The sequence below is a fragment of the Bombus pascuorum genome, chromosome 5, assembly GCF_905332965.1.
Source record: "Bombus pascuorum chromosome 5, iyBomPasc1.1, whole genome shotgun sequence".
NCBI lineage: Eukaryota > Metazoa > Arthropoda > Insecta > Hymenoptera > Apidae > Bombus > Bombus pascuorum.
The window spans coordinates 5,197,366-5,221,611 of record NC_083492.1 but is presented as its reverse complement, the minus strand read 5'-3'; the positions used below and the strand labels follow the sequence as shown (position 1 = coordinate 5,221,611).

General features: G+C 43.1%; 1 protein-coding gene across 9 annotated transcripts in view; it reads right to left on the bottom strand.

The window, feature by feature from the left end:
- Positions 1–24,246, bottom strand: part of LOC132907088 (zinc finger homeobox protein 4) — a 399,871-nt gene that overhangs the window by 111,821 nt on the left and 263,804 nt on the right. For 8 of the 9 annotated variants that reach the window (XM_060959833.1, XM_060959835.1, XM_060959832.1 and 5 more), the window contains 4 exons: positions 17,131–20,498; positions 10,763–13,602; positions 7,402–10,176; positions 6,228–6,675 (listed from right to left, as the gene is read on the bottom strand). In XM_060959833.1, the coding sequence (XP_060815816.1) occupies positions 6,228–6,675; positions 7,402–10,176; positions 10,763–13,602; positions 17,131–20,296 (9,229 nt within the window). In that variant the 5' untranslated portion in view covers positions 20,297–20,498. Of the gene's footprint in view, positions 1–2,427; positions 2,533–3,621; positions 6,676–7,401; positions 10,177–10,762; positions 13,603–17,130; positions 20,499–24,246 lie in introns of those variants that run through there. The other variant, XR_009658117.1, reaches the window with a different exon arrangement.

Genomic DNA, 24,246 nt, shown 5'->3' with positions numbered 1-24,246 from the left:
ATTTTCCGAATGAATATCCCAAGCTTTTGTTCTCCTTCTTTTTTCTCTCTTTTCTCCTTTCCTTCCACGCGTCCGCTTCCATTCAGAGCTTGAATCGCGTCGTTTAGGGAATTTCGTGGCGTCGCGTCGGTGGCAGTGAACGGGGCCGTCAACACCGTCCATGACCACGTGTACAATGGCCCTCTCTCGCAATCATCCACCTCCCTGCGTATAGATCGCCTCTATTGTTACCTCGAAAGACGCGACGAAAAAGTGGCGCGACTAATTACCTCGGCCAGCCCGATCGACAAAACCTTGGAAAGTCGAGTGTAAATCACGTAACAATTACAAAGGCGTCGAGCCAACACCGTTTCCATTGCCAGTTCCCCGTGTTGTGTGTACAGTAACGTTGTTTTCTTAACTGTGATTGAAATCGATCGACGTGGATCGTAAATATACTACGTGTAAATGGTTGGCTACTTGGAAATTTGTTAGGACGACGAGTAGACTGTAGATATTCGCGTTGCTTGGTGAAAATTTAAAATCACGATGTGTTTTTATAGGATTTAATATTTTTAAGGAAATCGAAAATTTACATACGAAAATACTAGACTGTGGATTTTTATCCATTTACGGGAAGTCTGAAGGTGTAAAGATGCATAGAACACGCATAATACGTTCATTCTTCGTTTAAAAAATTTTGCTACATGTCTCCGATACTTTTGAAGAACATGTTACGTACGCATATCTTTCGGAACAATATTTCTCAACTTTCAAACGCGATACACATACTTAATTGTATTTCTTTTATATATTTAAAACGTATAGCGTAATTTCAATATTTATGAATTGCTATTACCGATATAGTTCTCTCCAAACACAAGTAACCTAAATACGATACAAATCAGAATCTTCTACGCAAAAATCTACCAATAACGATAGCCGTTATCGTAGCTGTAACTTAAGACCTTATTTATTTTATTACCAAACTGATCAACGCCTTACACCCCTGTGCCTTGTAAAATTTTCCTAACAATATCGATTCAATTAAAAATTATTTGTTAGCATATAACACAAATAATAAAAATTCAAGTAGAAGCGAACGTATCGAGTGAATCTCCCGATAAGCAGATTCTACGACTCCAAATCTCAGTATTCTTTCCCTGAAACAAAATTCCATGACCAAATGGAAATATTCCGTAGGACGCGGTTTGACTGTCGAGCATCTACGTCCTCGCATTAGAAATCCAGGCGCGAACGTGTAATCTTACAGAGTACGGTTAACGCTTCCCTGTCGGTTCTAATTCATTGCTTGAACGCGAGTCGATCGAGCAACCTCGGCCTACGATAAACTCGCTTGTTTTCCATGCCAGTACCAGCTTGGCTGGTCTCGACAATGCCATGTATGTACTCGTAGAGTCGAGTCGTCGAATCGTCCGTGTCACGGAATGAACCCGGCTTAATTACCTGGTGATGCACGACTACCAGACGAACCACGTCGTAATTCGCCTTAACAGCCGTGGTTTACGCAAAACTCGCGTGATCGACCGGCCATGGTACCTGGAAACACGCTTTCTTCCGTCTCGAGTGTCGCCTGCTCGATTCACGCAGGTTAGGTAGTCGATATTTCACGCGTTCCTCTCGCCAGGAATTTAAACGTTTATTTGAATATGAAGGCTACGAGAGAAGAACACGATATGTCATATTTTATATTTTTTACAGAGGAGCAGTTTTAAAATCCAGTTTTCTCTGTCAATTAATTCCGTGTTGTTACGATTGTTCTTTTGTTCGATTTTGGCATATTTTTCTATCTTCTTCGTAATTTTATGTAAACCCACGTTCGTAATTCCCGTTTTTATCCTTGTTTCCGCTCATTGGATCTATCGAATCCTTAAAATCTCTCATACAGCGATAATTGAAGTCATAAAATCAAGAAACATGAATTTATCGTGTTCTCCTGCTGTGACTTTCATATTTATATACTTATCGTAATCAATTAACTTGTGTTACTCGTAGTAGACTAAAGTAGGATTATTTTGAGTTATGTTCGTTCACTTCGAATCTTGTGATTAACATATTTGGTTAAGAGCATCTTTGTAACGGTCTATAGTCGAAAATAGACTATTTGATTCATCGTTAATGGCGTTTCCGCGATTAATCCGTATCGTTTAGCAAGTATAATTTTCTGCATACGACAAACGAGTATAGTTCTTTCGTATACAACGTTTATGCTCAGTAAAACGTAAGGAACTTATTTAGTCTATTACTACTTTACATAAATTCTACAGCAACTACTAAGCGAAGGAACTACGATAATCTTTAGATATCGTTATTTAATGCGATACGACTTACCTAAAAACAAATCTAGAAACGCAAAGGGAATGTTTTGTCAGGGTTCTGGGTAAAAAGGAATGGGGTGAAATAATCAAATAAGAAGTAAACCAAAGATTAATCTTACCATAGTATAGCTTTATTTTAGACTAGAACGGAAAAATAATATAATATTAATAATATAAAATAATAATTAATAATAATAATAATAATAATAATAAACTATATACACGAGAATAGTAGGGACCGACATACATAACATTGTTGTTCATACGTATAATTGTGATTGTCGTGTCCATAGGTGTGTGTTACGTATGCACAAGTGTTCCTGAATTTTAGTGTACTCCATACATGCGTATGCGTTTGTGGATTCGCGTTTAACGCGAGTGTGCTAACGAAGAAAAAAGCGAGAAATTGAGCCACACCCTCGTCGGCTGCGAGTTCGATCTCTGAAACGCGTGTGCTAACTTTTTGTTAACTTACGTGCCCGATCATACGTTACTTTGTTGTAAATGAACTTATTCGTGGTATTGTAGAAACGTGATAGAATTGTTCGTTTAGAAATGTTCTAATCGAAGCAGATCCAGCCTCTACGTAAATCTACGTTCAGTAATACCTACCACTTCACTGGTATCGTTGACTCTAGTATAGAATATCATAACAGTTTGGATTGGATTTTACTCCAGTACTTTAATTCCAAAATATTTCATTTCACTTCGTCATAGATAAAATAGATTTTTCAGCGTATCAATGGAAATTTAATCCTTGAATTTCATACGAACAAATTCTTATTTTTCATAAATGCTTTAAAAGCATTAACGAGTAGTGAAAACTCTCGGTTCGAAGTGGTTCGAACGATCACGTTTATAACGCAGGCTGAACCGATGCGCTGTAAAATTGTATAATCCAATCTGCAAACTGTTATAAGATACCTATACGATTTAACAATTTGCTCCACGTTTAATACTAACATAGTTGACAGTCTTATTTGTTAACTAGATTTACAAAGATCGGCTGAAAATTTCACATTCCAGTTACCCGAAAAAGTTGGCGATGCTTAAGGATTCGATAAAAGGGGGAAGAATATGAAATTATAAAATAAAAAACTAGGCTAAAGATCGTAAAAGAAAGAAAGGGAAAAGAATATAACAGCGATGTATACGTCGAGTTTTCAGGCTGTTCAAGGTCGGTACGAGATCAAGTCGATTCGTTCGTGTGGGCAGACGAGAGTGTGACTACCACAAAAAACTATAAAGAGAAAGAAAGATAGTTTCTTGGGGGGGGGGCACATAAATAACTAACGCATAAAACAATAATAATAATAATAATAATAATAATAATAATAATAATAATAATAATAATAATAATAATTAGTAATAGTAGTAGCCCTGATTAAGATCGATGTCGTCGTAAAAATGGCAAAATAGGATTGTCTCGCTTCGCTGCGAAGGAAGAAGGAGGACAAAACGAAGTTATGTGACGCGATGACATAGAAACAGGTTCGACTGCGATTAACGCATGCGTATGAATGTATGAACAGAATGAATTTCACGTTTCGTGCTTAGATTTTATAAAAAATATAGGGAATCAACGCAAATTTGTTATATAATCCGTTGTATAATCCGTTATATATATCTTATATCTGTTACGTGAGATAAAACATCATTTATTATATATTAATTTAAAAAAGGAGAGTATAACTCGAACTCTGTTATTACTAATAATAATTACGATCTTTTTGTTAAAACAATTGACGATATACGTTCGGATAAATATATACTTAGTAAATCTCAAATAAGTAAAATTCAAATGAGTGATGTTGATTAATCGTTGATTGATTAATAATCGAATGAGATCGAAACTAAGAAATTAGTTGTTTCAGCGAATTGGGGACTTTTAAGAACTCCGAATGTTAGGCGTAAATCTCGAAATCGAAGTAAATACAAGAAACTACTAAAATACTAATTTGTGAATAGCGAAACTCACCTATCACATATATACCATAAGGTCAGAACACAATAATTTTTAAAGCAAGGATCAAATACAAATAGTGCAGATCCTTAAATATATCAATGTTCTTTTCGTTTGAGGTTTCCAAAATTAAAAAATGTTTTCGCGATAGTAATTATAAAATGGCTAATTTTTAACTTAACTTATGTACGAAATTTTCTAATTGCGAACTTCGATAGCGTAAAATCAGTAAAATAAAGAAACTAATAATTAAAAAAAACACTTTTAAAATGCTTTCAAATTCGTTTGTACACGTATTCCTAAAAATGGACGACAAATTTCCTGAAAGGCGATAATTCTATAATATCAAGCTCTCGTAATTCGTCGAAAAATGAAATCCATTTTGCGTCACCGTATAATGCATTGTAGAATGCACGTATGTATATATGTACTTATGGTTAACGCATGTGTCGTTCGTGACAAGAAAAAGGCAGAGAGAGTCGGACTCTCCAGCGATCGTTACGCTTCTTAGAGGCCAGAATCGGGACCGTTCGAGATAAAGGGGCCCTATCCGAGCCTCGGATAACAGCGAGGGCTTTGCGAAGTGTATTTACAATGAAACGCTTCAGGCGCAACAAGGAAAAGGCACTGAACGTAAGATGACACGGTGTTGGAATGGCTTCGCGGCTATGCATAATGACGACGACGACGACGACGGCGACGACGACGACGACGACGGCGACGACGACGACGACGACGACGACGGCGACGACGACGACGACGACGACGACGACGGCGACGGCGACGACGACGACGACGACGGCGACGACGACGACGACGACGACGATGATAAGTATTACGCATATAGAAAAACAAGGAGGGTAAAGAGGGGAGGGACGAAAGGTAAGGGTACAAGATATTTCGCAACACTATGTAGGAATTAAAGGCAATGTATTCTCCGTTCTTTCTGGCTATACTATAATGAATCAAACGCATCGGATAATAATCGAAATGGATAGTTACTAAGGATCCATTATAAAATATACTAATAAAATTCGTAATAATTTGTAATATAATCTATAACTGTACAGCAACTTATAATCAAAACGCGATGGCTATTACTTCTTTATCATCGTTTTTTTCCATTTTCATCATGATACTCTCACTTGGTTGGTTATGTTTATTCTTCAGTTTCTATGTATTTCACCGATGGCGATGATCGATATTAGATTAATTAGATTAAAAATGTTTAATGCTTGATATTCTAACTCATCACAGCACACTCGACACTTTCACGCTTTCTCTAAAATTTATGTACTTCTCTAAAAATCCCATTCTTTGGGAGTCAATTCACTCGCACACTCACTCACACATACTTTTCGTATTGTAGTTTACTCTTTTATGTTCGCTCTTTCCATCTTTATTTTTTTAGTCGTGTTCTCCCTTACGCTAGAAATAGTCATCTGATAGGAACTTTCAGTATTGCCTAGCTCTGGATATATTATTATTCGCACTATACATATAAAGATTCTTCGAGATTTCGCTTTGTTTTTTATTGGTTTTTTGAATTCTTTTCACTTAGAAATTTCGTAATCGATGGGCCCCCTAGAGTATCACACGGGCCAAATTATACAGTATGCGTACCTATACACGCGGTAAAGGAACACGTGCACAACATACAACGACGGTGACTCGCGCGGGTTCGAAATTCATCATTGTGGTAACGATGAAAGAAGGTCAGAGAAAAGAATAGAAAAGAGAAATCTCATCGAAGAGATGAAAATTATTCTTGTGTCTCGAACACAAAATAGCAAGTTCAAGCATCGCGATATATCGCGAAATATCGACTACAAAAGATAAAAAAAGAAGGAAAAGAAGCACAGACAAATATCCTCCGTTTCAAAATTTCGAACTCGTCGCGGGCCAAACGATCGTTTACGAGTCTAAGAGGTCAGCCAGACACTCACCGGCCGTGGTGGTAGCCGTGCTAGCCGCTGCGGTGCCTGGGTGTTGCTGTTGCTGTGGCTGGAACATCGCCGTAGGATGGAGGAACAAGGATCCGTACATCATGTTTTCGTCCGATTGCTGCTGCTGGCCGGCTTGCTGGTTACCAGGCCCGACCACCGGCGAGCTACCGATTCCTGCTGTGCCACTGTTGCCACTAGGAACGATCGGTGCGCCGGGTGTTGGCGGCACGAGGCTACCTTCCTCGACGGCGACACGCACCGATTCGATGTGTCGCCGTGAGAATACGTGCTCCTGGAGCGGCGACTTGGCCGAGTATCGAACTGAGCAAAGCCTACATTCGTCGGGCCCTGTCGGACCGCGATGAGGTTGGACGGCCGATCCTTCGGCTGGCAAACCTGCCGCCAGTCTAGCTTTCTTCTCCTTCGCGCGGGCGTTCTGGAACCACACCTGCCACTCCTTTCTATTAGATCGCAAAGTCCATTGGTGACTCGATTATCGTCATTAAGGTGATGTAATTGGAGGAATTATTGTGGAGTTGGTGAAACTTCGGAGATTTAACAGATAAAATGATAGAGGTATAGATATTAATTGCTATAGAACTCCATTTATCTGAAATCCAGTTATAAGAACGAAATCTTTGCTACTTCACCCTTAAACGAATTACTTATTGACTCGACTTATTTGAAAGTCAACTCCTCTTATATGAACGAACAATTTCTAGCAGTAGGGAGAACCAAGGTACTTGTACAAATATTATACTAACTCTAGTTATGCAGTAACTGTTTGTTCTTCCATAGGTTAATACAAATGAAGTACTACTGTAATTGGAACTTTGTTAAGGATTCGTGTATTGTTTGATGTTCCTCCTGCAGAGTTGTAAAATGCAGATGCAATAAATCAGAGTAAAGGTAGAAGATAATAGCGTAGAAAGAATTTCATTTATTTAAATCGGTCGAAGAATTTGAAGATTTTTAAAATTATCTTTATTATTTGTATCGTTATATCGAAGTTATACTTATATTCGTTTAAAATTGCATAATTTTTTATTGCTCCGATCCACGGATAGAGAGTAAAATAATCTTTACTTGAATTAAAATAATCAACTACCGCAATAAAGGTTATTGCGAAGCTCATGCACGATAAAATAGAACTATCGAAGTAAAGACTGCTCACCTGAACCACGCGCTTCGGCAGTCCGATCTCGCGCCCGAGCATCTCGCATTCGGCCATCGTAGGCGTCTTGTAGTCCGAGAACAACGATTTCATCACCTTCACCTGTGTAGCTGACATCTGAGTGCGATATCTTTTGCCGCTGGACTGGCCCGTTCCGCTGCCGGTGCCGGTAACCGGCGGGCCCGCGGTACTTCCGGTCCCCGCTGAAGCGGGTCCCTGTCTGGAGCTCTGTGTGCTCGAGGCTGGACTCGCCGGTCCACTCTCGTCGTCAAGGAATTCTGTAGTCTCGCTCATGCTGTCGTCGTCGCAGATACTTCTTTCGGAAAGGTCGGTCAATGGACCGCAATCGCTACCACCGCGAAAATGTGCGCCGTGTTGCTCTTCGAGAAGATTACTCAGTCCACCGAGACTCAGTTTCATCGGGCGACTCAAGTCTACCGGTTTGCTCAGATCCAAAGGAGATTCACCACTGTTACCGCTTGCCTGATGGTTCGCGGTTTCTTGTTTACCGTTACTGGCGTGAGCTTGCAACTCACTGATATATCGTTTCATCGACTCCTCGTAATACTTCTTCAAGGATGCCTCCATGTCGGTGTTGAAAGGTGGAAACAGAGGAGGCATCATGTTCGGCGTGCTCGGATTCGAAGGAGCCGACTCCATCGAGAGTTCTTCGTCGGGGATATTATCGATATTCACTTCGCCGCGCGCAACTTGATCGGCGTGTTTGCTGCTGAGATGGGATTCTAACGCCGATTTCACTTTGAACAGCGCTGGACAAAACGGACAACGTTTGTTGATCACCTGGCTGTGCGCGCGGAATTGGCCTTTCCGTTCCCTAGCCCGTGTATTTTGGAACCACACTTGAACAACACGTTTTTTCAGACCGACCTCACGGGCGATCGTTTCTAACATCTTTCTCGATGGATTTGACTCGACTTGGTACTTCTGGTACAAGTAATCCAGCTGTTCGGGCAGTATCGTCGTTCTTAATCGCTTGTCTTTCGGCTGCTCGTTGTGCTCGGAGTTCGGGCGACTGTCACCTCCTGTTCCTTCTTCGAAATCATCGTACCTTCTCTTTCTGTCCTGCATCATAGCGATCAAAGGATGAGGACTATCGGTAGCTACTCCAGTGGTAGCGTTCAGTGCTTGTTGCTGTAGAATCCCGAAAGGTGAGTCTGGCGGATAAGCCGGTGGGAAAAGGGATGGATTCATGATATGTACCAGCTGATGTTCGCGCCACAGTTCGAATCGCCCGAACATCAAATTACACTTGTCGCACTGAAAGCTACCTTCCTTCGACTCGGTTTGCGACTGCGACTGTTGTTGCTGCAATGGTTGCTGCTGCTGCTGCTGCTGCTGCTGCTGCTGTTGCTGCTGCTGTTGCTGCTGCGACTGTTGCTGAGGCTGTTGATGCGTCTGTCCCATTGTTGTCTGATGCTGATGGTGGGGAGGCGTAGTGGTGTTCAATGGTTGCTGCAACTGTTCCGCGAGAGCGGGAGCGTTCGTTGGGTTGCTGGAGACGGCGTTAGCAGTGGTGGTGGTGGAACTGCTGTTGCTATCTTCGGAACTGAGAACCGCGGCAACTTGGGCCGCGGCCGCCTGCGCTTGGGCGCTCCTCTTCGCGTCCTCCTCCTTGAAGCAGTGCGTCTTCTGATGACGTATGAGCTCGTAGTATCTCTGAAACACCAGCAAACACTTCCTGCATTGGTAATTCAAGCCTGGGGTCCGCTGGAAGCGGCCTGAATTGTCGTCGCCCTCGCGGCTGCCCGTTGTTACTGGTTCAGCGGCTGGCTGATTTTCGTACACTTTTCGTGCTTTCTGTCTAGCGTTTTGGAACCATACCACGATCACGCGCGGACTCAGTATAAGCAGCCTGCTCAGATATTCCAAATCGTCGTCCTTTGGGTACGCGTTTTTGTCGAAGAATTCCTGAAGCACTTTGATCTGGTAATCTGTGAATCTTGTTCTGTTAGCTCGTTTCCCGGAGCTGCTACCCGATGAGTTGCTGCCGTTGGTGTTTCCACCGAAGGAGTAGTCGGTTGGTCCACGGCCAGGACTCAGAGATCTCTGGGGCGTTAGTGCCATAGGCGCAATGGCGCCTGTAACGACGCTACCAGCTCCGGGATTGGGGCTGGCAAAGTTTTGTGGTGTCAACTTCGGCGGGAGCATGGGAGTGCTCGGAGCGTTGGTTGTCGATGAAGCGTGCGATGACACATCGTGATGAATTCCAGAAAACACCGAGCTCATGCTGAGCGCCGGTGAATGCGGTCTCGACTCTTGTCCACCGGAGCTTCCAGGAGAATGATGCTGCTGTTCTTCTTGATGCTGCGATTGCTGCTGCACGTGACACTGCGGCTGTTCTTGAATCTCTTGTTTTATTTCACTGGCCTGAGATGTATTCACGCTCGTGGTCGACGGTGGCGGTGTTGCTTGCTTGTTTGGACTTTTGTCATCCGAGGAACTGCTTCCAGATACGCTAGAGTTCAACGGTGTCACTTTTGCCTCTCCGGTTTTTTCGTATTCTTCGAGATTCAGAGTAGTGCTAGGCGGATTGTTGAAATTGTACGGGCTGTCCTTGTTACGTTGTCGCTCTTTGAACAGTGTGTTCCTAAACCAGTGTTTGATCACTTTCGGCGGTAACCCGCTTTGGGCCGCCATATCGAGAATCTGTTCCTCGCCGGGAGAATTGTTGATGTCGAAATGCGCTCGTAATATCTTTAGCTGTTCGTCGGTTATGCGCGTTCGCGCTCGTTTCTGCGAGGCAGCCGCGTTTGCCTGTAAGAAAAGGTCGCCTATGCTTTCTTTCTTGTTCACAAATTCGAGTACGATTTACCACGCTGATATACGCTTTCAGATAGAGTGTCTGCTTTTAATTCGTTTTTTTTATATACTCTAACATATCGTAGTTTCTCGTGAAGGTTGTTTATTGGAAGAGAACGATTATACGATCGCATAGTGATATGATAATGATTGCAAATTGAAATGTTAATGAATATGAAGATCGACATGACATAGAATAGTCCCGAACTTACTTAGTTTTATATTGATAATTTTCTATAATCGTATAAATTATATTTATAAACGCCTTAGATTACTCTCGTAACAAAGTAATTATATGGCGATAAAGTTCTAAAATAACTAAATTAACATAACAACAGATAATAGAGTTTAATTGCAGATTGTAATTATATTTTGCTTATAGATTATGATTTTTAAAAAAGCAGAGAAGAATATCGAAAATTATTAGAATTTATAACAGAAAAATGACGGCTTGACTAAATAAAATACTAACTAATTTAACGAAGAAATTTAAACGAAATATAATAAATCTCTATAATGAAGGAATCATAAAGCTACTCACGGCTGCTACTTGCTGTTGTTGCAAGGCGAGATGTTGCTTGGTTAGGAGTTCAGCTTGAGCATTGATAGGCGGATATCCGGTAGCCGTTCCATCGTACGGCGGTGGTGGTAGCATCATCGGTACCAAAGGTGGTTGTAAATTCATAGCAGCCAAAGCCGGTATTCCAAGCGGTAAACCCATCATACCCATCACCAATCCGGGATACTGTTGGAAGTGCTGCTGCAGTTGAGATGCAGCCATTGCGTTTAAAGCAGCCTGCATTTCGGTCATCTGTTGCGCAAGAGTCAATTGTGCATGCTGTTGTTGTTGTTGTTGTTGCTGCTGCTGCTGTTGCTGTTGTTGTTGCTGCTGTTGCTGCTGTTGTTGTTGAATATGGTGTTGAGCATTGGTCGGAAGCACACTTGGAGTCGTAGAATCTGTACTCGATACTGGCGTGTTGCTTAACGCTGGAGTCGTTGCTGGAGTAGTAGAAGTAGCCTCTGGAGTCTTACTGACACGATCTTTGTTCTCATTAATCTCCTCTTTCTCCTTTTCACGTTGTTCTTTATCCGAGGAGAGATCTTGCGGCTGGCTAGAAGCTGGTGTCGAGCTTCTAGGTCCGGACGACGTAGAAGAAGACGTTGCAACAGTCACTACAACGCTTTTTTTCTCGTATTCACATTTAAATTGCTGAGCATATTTCTCTAAGAATTCACGAGGCACCAGATCACGGTGTACTTCTTCGCAATGAGCTTTCAACACCCAAACGCTACTAAATTCCTTGTTGCAATGCTGACAGGTGCTTCTAGTCAGTTCTGGTATAACGTCATCATCAGTTTGTTCTTCAACTTCTTCCTCTCTTTCACGAGCAGCTTGAGCAGCTAGGGCCTGTTTCTGTTGTTCCTGCTTCTGTTGTTCTTGCTGAGCTTGGAGCGCCGCAGCAGCCTCTTCTTCTTTACGCTGACGTCTTTGGTGGTTTTCATTGAATTGCATCACTAGATCGAAACCAAAACTTTCTAGAAGATGCTTGTACATTTGCGACGTCTTGTGACGAGGCTGAGACAAAATATCTTGCGTTGTTTGCGAAGAATGTGTACTCTGCTGCATGTGTTGTTGTGGACCAGGTGTTGTAGATGAAGGAGGTGGAGTTTTCGCTGGTGTGGATGATGCGAGCTGTTGAGATGCTGCTAGTTGAAACAACGCTAATGGACTGCTAAATATGCAGTAGAGTTGTTGGTGAGTGGCAAGCTGCTCCTGGTTGACAAAAAGAGCACTGCATCGAGGGCATGACAACATTGTTCCGCTGTTTCCAGAGGTACTGGTGTTAACTGGTGGACTGTTTGGGCTGCTTGGCGGAGGCTGTTCGATCAATGGACGTGCAAGATCCAACTGACCACTGGCAGCGAGATCTGGCAATTTACTGGCTCTAGTCTGGTGCAGTACGCTCCTCATGTGAATGTCCAAAGTACTGCCTTGAGAATAAGCTACTTTGCAAATGTTGCACTTGTAAGGTTTCTTGTCCTGATCTTGCTGAGAATCAGGAGATTCCGTAGGACTCGCAGGCGGTACCACAGAGATTAGTGTGTTGTTGTTACCCTGCTCTTGCATTGCTCTCTTCAACTTATGCAAATGGCTCACGCTGTTGTAATGAACTAACAGAATATTCTTCTGGGTGAAACTCTCCTTACAAACGTCGCACTTATACGGTCTGTTAGGATCCAAATATTTCTCCATAGGATAAGACATCTTTTCTCCCTTGCGGTGCAGCAGCGTCTTGTTGTGTCCAGTCAAGTAACTCTGCCTGGTAAACGCGACTTTACAGCGATGACACTTGAACTTTCTCCCCGGATCGTGATACGAGTCCTCGGCCACTGTTTGACTATTCAAATAATCTTCTAAAAGACGCTGCTCTTTGTGTAATGGTGAGGAGTCACTCGCGTCACTCTCTTCCTCCTCTGCCTTGCTGGCATCATCTTCGATATTCTGTTCTCCAACCAAATTACCCTGCCTGCGAAGAGCTTCCTCCGTGAGCGCTTGAAGCAACGGATGAGCGTGCAGCAGGCTTTGTTTATACTGTACAAGTTCGTCTTCATGCAGATCCGCATGAGCTGATTCCAGGTGTCTTTGTAGAGCCTGGACCGAACGAAACGATCGTCCACAGAGGGCGCATTTTGTCGCATCCCGAATCGCGTGATACTGTGAGTGCTGTTGCAGCTTTTCCAGAGTCTTGAACGCAAGACTACACTGTCCGCATCGATACTTGTAAACGTGTTTTTCGCTGACGGCGAGTGTGGGTGTAGTGGCTGGATGAGTCTCTCTGTGATGTTGCTGTAGTTCCTCCAACGAGCGGCACACGCGTCCGCATACGGTGCATCTGGTGAGCTCCTCGATTTCCTCGTTGGTTCCACGTTCGCTCAAATCCTCCTCTTGCGGCTGTTTCGTGGTGGTAGTCGGCGAAGTCGGTATAGTTACGGCTGGAGTCGAAGTGTTTCGCGGATTGTTGTTCAGCCAATGGCTCTGGTCCACCAGTAACAGCAGTCGTTGTAAGCCGTCCGCGTTAACCGAGTGTATTTGCATCACGTGCTTCTCGAGCGCGGAACGTTCTTTGAAAATGTCTTGGCAAAGTGGGCACAACAATTCCGGCGGCGGCTCTTCCTTTACGGCCTCCGTTTTGTCCTCGGCATCCTGAACATGAGCCACTTGCAAATGTTGCCTCAATTCTTCGCGCGACGTTGGCTGATAAGTGCAATATGGGCAGGTGACTTCCTCGTGCTCGTTCTCCGGCTCTTGTTCCGGCTCCTGATCGTTATCCGGCTCCTGCTTCACCTCGCTGCCGCAGTCGCTACCTTCTTCTCGTCGTTCTGTAAAAGAAACAGTAACAAGAATTCGCTTGGTGATCGAGGCATCTCGTCGAGCTTAAGATATTTTTCGTCGCGTGAACGGCATTATTATATCGAGTGCGCGTGAAAGATAAATTCTTAACTGGTGTGCTGCTGAACTGATCGTTGATGAAATGATTCTCGTAAATAGAATTATGTTTAAATTAATAATCGTATACAGAGGCCTTTATTTTTACGAAATAAGTCAACGGTAAATGATTCAGCAAACAGTTAATCATAGTTGGACTATTATTAGCTAGTAAGATATAGTTAGATAAGTAGTATAGAAACTTTGTTAGAACCCGAAGGACCCTCATTTCAGCAAATTCGTCTCTTTTATTTTAAATATGTACTTTAATGTTAATTGTTGAGGTGTCTTAATGTAAAGTATCAAAATTTCCGAACGGTGAAAACCGGAAATCACGATGGTTACACACCGTGCAATTGGGCCGCATTAATGTTAACAGTTTTGATTCGTGCAGCATAAATTCTTGTGCCTTAATATCACGATTACTATCGGCCGATAACGCGAACCTGTAATTCCCCCTTTCTATTAAGGCGTCGATAAATCGTCGATCGACATCAAAAATCTTAACAGCCGAAAAAATAACCATTAATCTTGCAGCTGCATGCGAACAGAGGCATGAGTCGATAATGTTGTGAGAGAAAGTAAATTACGTTGAACGGCAGCGAAAGCATTTCGTCCTGTGACGTTCGATTTCGTTGTTCGATGTTACATTTCGTTAAAATCGAATTCTGTTCTTTGTCTTTTATTCTAATTTTATATCACATATCTCATAATCGAGATGTATCACTTCAATTAACCGATATAATTCGTAATAAATTATCAAATAATGAGAGCAACCCATGATTGTCAATATGGAAACGATTGTAACAAAACATCTATTCCTATATAGTCATACGCACAATGACAAACGTGCAAAGCAATTAATATATTTCGATAAAAATTCAAACTAGTCTCTTCTAAAAATTCAACCAACGCTAATAAACTTCGATCGAATTGCTAAAATCCATCGTAGCGATCAATGGGACTGTGAGCAATCAATTAATAATCAGTGGAAAAATTTCCACGAATTACCTGCTATTTAAAAGAAAGCAATCAATTAAAAAAGAAAGGAAATTCTCACAAATTTCTCATCGTTTGTAAAGAACCAATCTGCTATCGAACGCTGAGAAATCAAATTGTCAATGGAGCTTATGACTCAGTGGTATAATCTCGTCATAATGGATATACGTAGAGAGGCAACAGCCTTGTCCCTAGAGCGGGACAATCGATGAAAATTAATGTAACGTTAAAGAGTTTTGGTAACAACGAAAAGTATCGAGGGAGAGCCACGGTGGTGTGCAGACATCGCAGATGCTTCCTTGTCCGTATAACAATACCGCTTGAAATTATAGATTGCCGACGCGAAATTATCGATGGGTCGTTCCTCCAAAATAAAGGGAAGACCGCCTATTCGCGTGGTCTGCCATTGTCCAAAACCGCATTTACATCGAACAGGCGTCAGTTGCGAAGGCAAAACGCGACGATGCAACGCGTGCTGCTGGTTTTCGCTTTGTACACGATGCTGCTGTTCATGAATAAAAATCCTCCGTGCGATTTCGTGTCCTTTCAGACGAGAAATTTTGCAGAATATAGGAAGAATATAAAAGTATAGAAACTTTGAAGAATGTCACATCAAAATGGAAAATTTGGAGAGCACAGATAATAATATAACATACCTGTGGGTCGGGTATAGATCCGATATTTAATACAAATCCGAATGGATTCCACTACTTTTATTTTTTAGTCATCGTATTATCATTACATCGTATGATTAGACGAAATAAAATATTTATGTTAGAGGTTTCAAATGAACGTAACAAGTAGATGACCTAATATTTATGGCCGACAGTGTATTTGTTCTGAAAATAATTGAAGCGCTTTCTAGTAGGGAAAACTGATCTTGGCCCACTAAAAATTGCATATGAAATTTTACTGCCGTATGAAAGAGCTTGATGAAAGCAATCAAGCTTTAGAATAATAATAAGAAACGGCAGAATCTAGAAAATTAAGGGCTAAAGAATAAATCGATATCGTTTTTTTCCAACGAAAACATGATCAAAGTATTGTAGATCTATAGGGGGATAGTCTATTTCTTGAAGATAATGAAACATTTGTCAGAGTTGTAATATTGTGATAACAGTGACAAAATGGGAGGAACTCTGGAAGTTCTGGAGTAGTAATAGTTCGAATAGCACGTTGCGGTATACCTTCTCGTACATTTATATAAGTACAGGTCGTCGATATAATAACACTCGACATTGTGCGTGTCGAGGTAGACGGCATCGCCATATGCCATGCAGAATTACCGCAACTGCATGTTAATTGTGCGATAATCGATGAAAATATTGAATTCATTAAAAGAGGTGATCTTCACGAACGACATGCTAATCTTCTGCAAGTTTATTCGTTTAAAAACGATTTAACAGATGTGAGTTCTATTTTCATGAGTTCTTTCACATAAAAAATATGATTCAACGTCCTTGCAAACATCCTGCTTTTAGTTAGTTAGTCAGATTTTAATCGTATTTAAATCGAATGCCTTTGTAATCAATTACTGTTTTCTCGTAGCTTTTTCTTTCTTAATAAGTTGATCGTATTTAAATCGTGTTACGATGAAAACATTTCAGAACAAACATTATGTTTTATGTAGCATTTAAGGATAAGTGAAGGTAAATGTATTCGGTGAAAATAATTATGACGCAGGTATAGGTAGACTGATTATACTATATCTAAATCGATTTTACATCAGGAAATAATTTAATGATATCGTAAAATAATTATTCTCAATTATTATTTTCCTATAATATTATGATTGAATAATACGATGATTCCGTCTTCTCCGTAAAATTATTTATATCGATCGATCTTAAGAATCTAAACCGCTCCAAAGATCTAAAACTCTGTAAGATTTTGTGCGAATGACCATGTTTGACACTGTTCCATCTCTTATGGATTTAACACTGGCAATATTCTTTTCTCAATAAATACAATTCTGAATACTTCACACTGTTCTAACGACAAATCCTTAAAGCCTGCGTTTCTAAATCCACCAAGTTTCATACTGCGATTTCTTTCATTATAAATTAAGAAACGTACATTCGTTTTCTTAACAAATGTAACATCGAATACTTCGCGTCGTTTTAACGATACCACGGTTCAAATCAAAGCATGTACATAGTTAAATAAAGGTAAGAAGCAATTATATAATAACAGGACTGCGAATGTTTATGCAATTTTATACTTTCTATGCACTGTAACTAAAAAAATGGAACACGAATCGAAATTTGTTTCGTCCAAAAAATGTTACAGTGATTACTTTATTCTGAATGCTTCAAATATTTTTCCCTATTTCAATTTTCCACAGATGCATAGAAATCCGCTGTCTAGGACAATGCTTTTCACTAAGTAATTCTACCTTATCTATAAAAAGTCTTTCCACTCACCATTGTTGGCACTGGTAGCATTCGGTGTGGTTGGCATGGTGGGACTGGGTTGTTGGGCAGGTGGAGCATCCGGGTCGCTCATAACTTGGAAAACATCCCCGATATCAGTGTGCAGTGTCTCGTTCCCTTGAATACCACTTCGTCTGTGAAGTTGATGCAACTGCTCCATTTGAAGATGTCTGAGCGATCGAACATGTTGCAACAGAGGCAATCTGTGCCTCGCGCTGAAGCCACACAAAGCGCAATGGTACAACTTCGCTTGGGATGGTACGTTGGCACTGGCATCGATCAGGTGACGAAGAAGTAGGGCTGCAGCCTCGTGCCTGGGTGACGCGGCATGCAGGGCCAATTTGTGAGCGCTGTTCGTGTAATAGTCGCACGCGTGACAACGTAATTGCGCGGCGCTCGTGGGCGAGGCCAGGTACTTCAACTTCCATTCGTTTCGAAGCCCGCCCTCTTTCACATGGTTTACATGCTGTAAACGTTGGAGATGCTTGTCTGTCTTGCAGTGCAATTGGAAGTTAGCCTTCAGGTTAGTTTTGTAGGAACAGAGTTTGCAAACAAAGTGGCCAGCTACAAGAGCGAGGATTTCTCCCTCTCGTGTTCTCGTTCTGTCCACTGCTAAATGGTGGCCAAGAGCTTCCAAGGAATCAGTGGCGAAATTGTTGCACACGCAGCAATGATACAGATGAGAAGGATCAGGATCAGCCGGTTCGGGTGGTGGATCCATGCTGTCTGGTGACAGACCAACGTCACCACCCAGGTTACCCATGGCTCCCATGTTAGCCATGCCACCCATAATTTCTGGTGGAAGCTGCGGTGGCAATTGACCACCCGTCATCATCTGGATTAGCAAAGCCTGATTGTAAGCCATGTCCGCGAGAGCCGCCTCCGCGTGCTGAGGCTTATCCAGGCCACCCAAATGAAGTAGCTGCTCGAGTTGCTGTTGATGTTGCTGTTGCGCTTGTTGATGGTGATGTTGTGCCTGTTGGTGGTGGGACTGGAGCGCGGACAGGGTCTGCATGTGCTTCACGTTCTGCTGCAGGACCAGCATATTGTGCGTATGCTTCTCGCTAGTCATGTGTATCCTTAGGTTCCGTGCGACATTTGTTTCGTAGTTACAGACGTCACAGCGAAATGTTGGCTTCGGTTTCCCTTGATTTCCGGCCTGGCCAGCGACGTGCGGACTGTGGTTCTGTTGATGATGCGGGCTTCTCGTTGGCATCGGTGCGTCCTGCGAAGACGAGGGATTGTTCGCAGCCGAGCCACCGCCGCCGCCCTGCTGAAGCTCCTGCATGTTATTCAAATGTTTATCGCTTTGCATATGAATACTTAGATTGCCCTTGGTCGTGGTAGAATAGTTACACACTTCGCATCTGTAGGGCTTGTAACCGCAAGTGTAAGTCTCGCCACGTGCTAACCTAGGATGTGGTTGTCCGGCGATGCAGTAGATGCAGGAGGTTTCACTTTCTGGATGTTTCTCTTTCATGTGGATTTCCAAAGTTTCTTGGTACTTGTAGTGCCAATTGCATTTTGGACACTTGAGCGTCTTGCACGAGTTTCTACTGTGAATTCCAGCCAGGGGTCCGCCTGGGCCCGCCAATCTGCTGCTGGCTAGAATCAGTTCGCATTTGGGGCATTCGACTCCGCTCGGTCTTCCTTGCATGTGCTCGGGGCAGACACCGATGGTCGTGCCTGTGAGGAAATTCGGTGGTTGCTGGGTCAGCGCGGCGTACGACGACGGTGAGCCCTTCGTCGACGAAGCAGGTGGCGGTGGTGACGTGTAGTGTATGCCGGAAGCGTCAGGTGCTTTGGCCCAGGAAGCGGCGCTCACCTGGGCGCCGGTCCATTGATGCTGCTGCGTTTGTTGATGATTGTACGCGAGAGGATGATTCGAATGGGAAGTGGGAGTGGTGGGTGTGCTAGGTGACGGCCTCTGTGGTTGTTGCTGTTGTTGTTGTTGCTGGGGACTGCTCGGTACCCCGGGAGTGCTGGCAGGCGTACTGGTCGTGGTTGGTGTTTCATGATCGGTGGACTCGGTACGCTGCTGCTGCTGTTGGTTCTGCATTTGCGCGGGCGATGGTTGCGGACAAGTGGAACTCGTCACTGGTTCGAGAAAACTGACCAACGGTTGTTTGCCTCTGCCCACGGCTTGAATGATCGCTGACGCGGTCGAATGTGAGAGTACTTGTCGCTCGTCTTCCATCAAGGTAAGCTGATGTTCGCCCTGAGCGTGTGCCACGAAACTCTTCGCGTAGCCGAAACTGAGCTTGCATATGAAACACATTAGAATAGGTTTTACGGGTACCGAAGTTGCTGGAGGTGGTGGTGCCGCAGGAGGAGGTGGTGGTTGTTTGCTACCCTCCGCGCTCCTGTAACTTATCACCCGATAGCTGTGCATCACAGGAAGATCGGGATTGTGCTGCTGCGCCACCGAACGTTGTTGTTGCTGCTGCTGTTGCTGCTGATACGCCTGATGCGCGTACAGTCGCGAAACGTAGTACGCGCTCGCGATTTGGGGAAATACCAGCGAATGAGGAACCGAAACACCGCGCCCATCTACGATGCAACCGTCAGGTAACGAGTCATCCTCGCTGAGTTCGCTCTCCCCCTCGATAATGTATGCCGAACCGTCCGGATTGTAGACAATCTTCCCGTCGAACTTTTCCACATCGCCTCCCGTTGGACTCGGACTAGGGCTTGGACCTTGTTGTTCTTGAGTTTGCTGTTGATGTCCCTGCGGTTGCATGGTCATAGTGGTTGTGGTGGTCGTTGTCGTAGTATCCGCGATCGGTGTAGGCGTCGGTATGGCATCGCGGGTGCAGGGTTCTGTGCCCGAGGGTGGACTGGCTGTCCGGGGGTGATGGGGCTGATGTAACGCAGCCCCTGCTGCCGGGGGGGACCCGCCCCCTCGACCCCCCTCCTCCTCCGGGCTCATCTCCTGCTTTTGCTGCGTGTACGTGGAATTTTGGAAGGGCCCGCCGTGTTGCTGCTGTCTCTGCTGGTGCTGTTGCTGGTGTTGATGCTGCTGTTGATGGGCCGCCACCAGCTGCTGGTAGAGCTGATGTTGCCCGATCGCGGTCGACGTGTGTTGTTGAAGATGCGAGGGAGGAATGTTGTGGTGCTGAAGGTGGTACTGGGGGGGATGAGGCTCACTGGAGGGCATCACCCCAAACGTGAGGCGGGCGCCAGCCTCACATCACCTACGGCGCCTGCGCCTACACTCTCTAGACTTCCTCTTCTTCCTCTTCTCCTACCGTATGTCGTACTCCCCACCCCCTTCGTTCTCTCTCTACTCGTCCTAATCTGTTCTCCACCTTTGACAGATGCTTCTTTGCTAGCTACCCCGACACAACCCCAGGTCGTACCTGTAACAAAGAATAGAATTTTACGTTTAGCAAGATATCGTCGAATTTAATCCGTTATTAAGTTTTTCTATGATATAGACAAATAACTTCTTACATTATATCTATAAAAGCAGTATTATATTAAAATATTACTAAAGTATAGACTTGGCGTGTTTTATTTTCGTAATTCTAAATTGATACCAGGTGTTTGGTCCTGGCCGGATGTACAAGAATCTAGCTCGCAGTCCCAACGAAGAATGATTTCGCGGAGGAACACTACTAGATGGTCTAGTCGGTTAATCCGGGCAAACAGAGGCGGTCGAAAGGACAGTGGAAAGATAGCGAAATACGTAGAAAACGTCGGCAAGCTGCGTGTACAGAGGATCAAGGCTGCGATGCCGGGTACACAAAGCGGAAGGAGACTCGCCATGGCGACACAAGGCGTCCTATGTTCGGATTACCTGAACCCTCGTCGTGGACCCAGCTGTATTTACAACTAAGCGTCGACCAAGCTTATCTATCGATCGAATATCGACGTCTCTCTTTGATTCTCGTACAGCCGTACAACGAGAAACATAACGGAAAGAAATCAAGTATCCATGAATGGTCGCTGTTGTACGATTAAAAACGTTCCTTTTCTAGCCTGTCCTAGATTCTCCCCTATTTCTAGCAATAAAGGGACAATCTCACCGCCATGGCAAATAAACGGAAACACGCATAAATCCATAAAGTCACGTATGTATCTATACAAGCTTCTACTGTTCTATTCTGCCATTCGAATTTCGAGGACACGTAGATCTCGCGATGGCGAGGATCACCGTGAGATATCGCCTTCGGAAGTATCACTATGCCGCAGTGTCTACGTGAATTCGAGATTACACGCGTGGATTGCTCGAGGCAACGAGCATGCGTCTAATCATCCAATCCCAATTACGCGGTCTCGGTGATCGCGGTTCAAAAGACGGCCGCGAGTATTCGCAGAATCTAACGGATTAAAGGGGAGAGGGGCGTAGTGTACGCGGATTTATGCGGCCGCGCGTGTGGGGGTGTATCGCGGCGTGACTGAATCAGGAATCTCTCCGATCCTCGCGGAGGCTACCTAGAGAAATTCTTTTCCCCTCTTCGTCCCGTAGCAACTATCTTCTCCTCTTTCGTTCGTTCCAGACACGCCGCTGGACATCGTGATACATAGATGCATTATACGATCTTTCTATCCTCGTCTTCCTTTCCTCGTTACTCTTAGTCTTGTTCCACGTTTTCCTATGCTATCAGCGCAGTTATAATTCCGCGGTGCAAACTCCATAATCCAGTGACCATAGGCTAGGTACCAGTTTTCTAATGCGTGAGCCGCGGCAGGCGATCATTTCCTCGGATTATCGTCGATCGATCGCCAGGCAAATCGCGGTGGTCAGCACCGTTTGTCGAGTTTTTCCACGCCGAAACACCACCAATTGCTAATTCCCCCTCTCCACTCCCAATCTCTCGCGATCAATTATTTCGGATTGATGCTCAATTTACGTGTTTACGTGGAAAGTGATTCGAGCACGCTGCGGGGTGTACGCTATTTATCGCGGAGTACCGTGCGTTTCTGTGAACATGACTTAATCTTATTCTACTATGCTATCTATCAATTGGTCTCGACTCGTTTGTTCCTCGTTTTGTTCATAATTTAGGAAGTTATAGCGTGGTATTTTTGCTCGTCCTGGGAATTGGTTTCCTTTGGAACGTGTACAATAGATAAGAGCGGGGTTTGAATTGGAAAAGATAAAGATTTTTACATGAAGGTTGACGTGTCGTTTCTCCGACGGTTGAAACAGATATCACGGTCGTTGCGTGACCACGTTATGCCACGTTTGTACAACGTGTAACAAGCAGATAGTACGTTAATGCTCGCTTGATCAGGGAGTTGGATCTTGCCGTTAAAAAGTTGCATTCCGAACGGCTAACATGGTAACAGCGAGGGTTACAAATATTTCGTAAAGATAACGTAGCTGCTCTTGCGTATGAGTTATATTCTTATTTAATGACACATTTACACGACCTTATAATTTCTATTAATGTTCGAATTATGACAGGGTTGGAAAAATTCGTTCGGACAAAACATGTGACTAATTTGTGAATATTATTCACAGTGATTATTTCCTTTTTATAATACATCACGCAATTAGAGAGGATCGACGCACGAGCTATGACAGTGGTTTTTAGGGATCGACTTTACTTCTTCTAAATTTCTCAATCTCATTAACCAGCTACATATTTAGTGCTCTACCGCAACAACAAAATTCAGTTCAACAAAACTCTACCAAATGTCTAATTAAATAAACTGTTGTCGATTGAATCCACTTATCCGAACCTGAACTTTGATTGTACAAACTATTTGTCCACCAACAAGGTCATATAAAATGAATCCTACATCTGAAATGATTTTTTACAAGAAATCGTACAAACAATTCGTAAATTCCATCACTCGAATAAATAAAAATATCATCGCTCATCTCTACTTTTCATTTTATAAATTCGATCTGTCTAGCTTCTAAACAACTCGCATGATATCTAACGAAAATCCAGTGAAATATGAAGAAGTACGTGGAAAGTTAAAAACATAACCGTTAGTACAACAGTATAGGCGTGTATAAGTAAAAAATGAAACGAGCGTAATACCGTTGCCGGTTAGATTAGGGCCGGAACTGTTGTGTAACCAAAAACATCTGCCAATCTGACATCACCTGCTCCGTGTTACCTATTTCTAGTTAATTTATCATCCATTTTGGACGAAGTTAGAAACCGAAAGACGTCAAGGCTGGTTTCTCGACCAGGGCTAGATCTCAATATAAAACTTCGCTCTTTCCTCGGACCATGGTCTTTCATTATACGATAACATCTTAACTGCTACGCCAGCATGCGAATTTTCGATGGCGCACGGTTGTTCCGCCGATTCGCGTTAATAAAGCCTCGATATCTCAGAATTTCTCGCCAAGTCGCAGGTCAGGACGCGGAATAAGTTAATTGTTTAACCACCTGAGAGAAATTTCGTACGAGAAACAGATTGGAAACACATTCAGTTCTAGCGAGAACGATCGTGTCGATGAGTAGGCGTTCAAGCAACGTAGCGGTTTTCAAGCGAGCTTTTTTACAATTTTGCTCCGTATTCGAGGGTTGAAACGAACAGTAGGAAATATCGGATATTTACAAAAAAGTTTGTAAATTTTTGTATATGAAAATTGAACGCGTGATTTTGAATACTTAATAATTCCAAGTTTGACTAATTTGAGTATCCGTCGATGACACTCGTTTCAATTTGGCAATTCAAATATTGTAGATTAGCTTTCTAAATTGCCTGTCAATCTTGAATATTTGCAAAGAAATTTATAAATTATTTCTACGAACGCTTAATGTGTAATTTAATGTAGCTTCGAGTATTTAGAATTTCATCGATCGACTAATCCGTGGACTTTCTTAAATCCGAAAAGTTTGGAAACTAGAAAATGTAGAAATAAAAATTTCTCGATAACAAATTACGTTTACGCGACTTTTTACGTAGCGATGTCGCGTACAATTGAGCAGCCACGTAAAAATTGGAACATGTTTTAGAAAAGGCGTTTGAAAACCACTGAGGAAGGGAGGAAACGCGTCGAATGAATTTGATGGCGTGACGAACGCTGTGGATGACTACGTATTTCTAGGAGGATTCATTAAACAAAGCCGATATATCGATTCCACCTTTCCTTCAACGACACAACAAGCTGCCTCTTCCGCGAAATATTGTTGC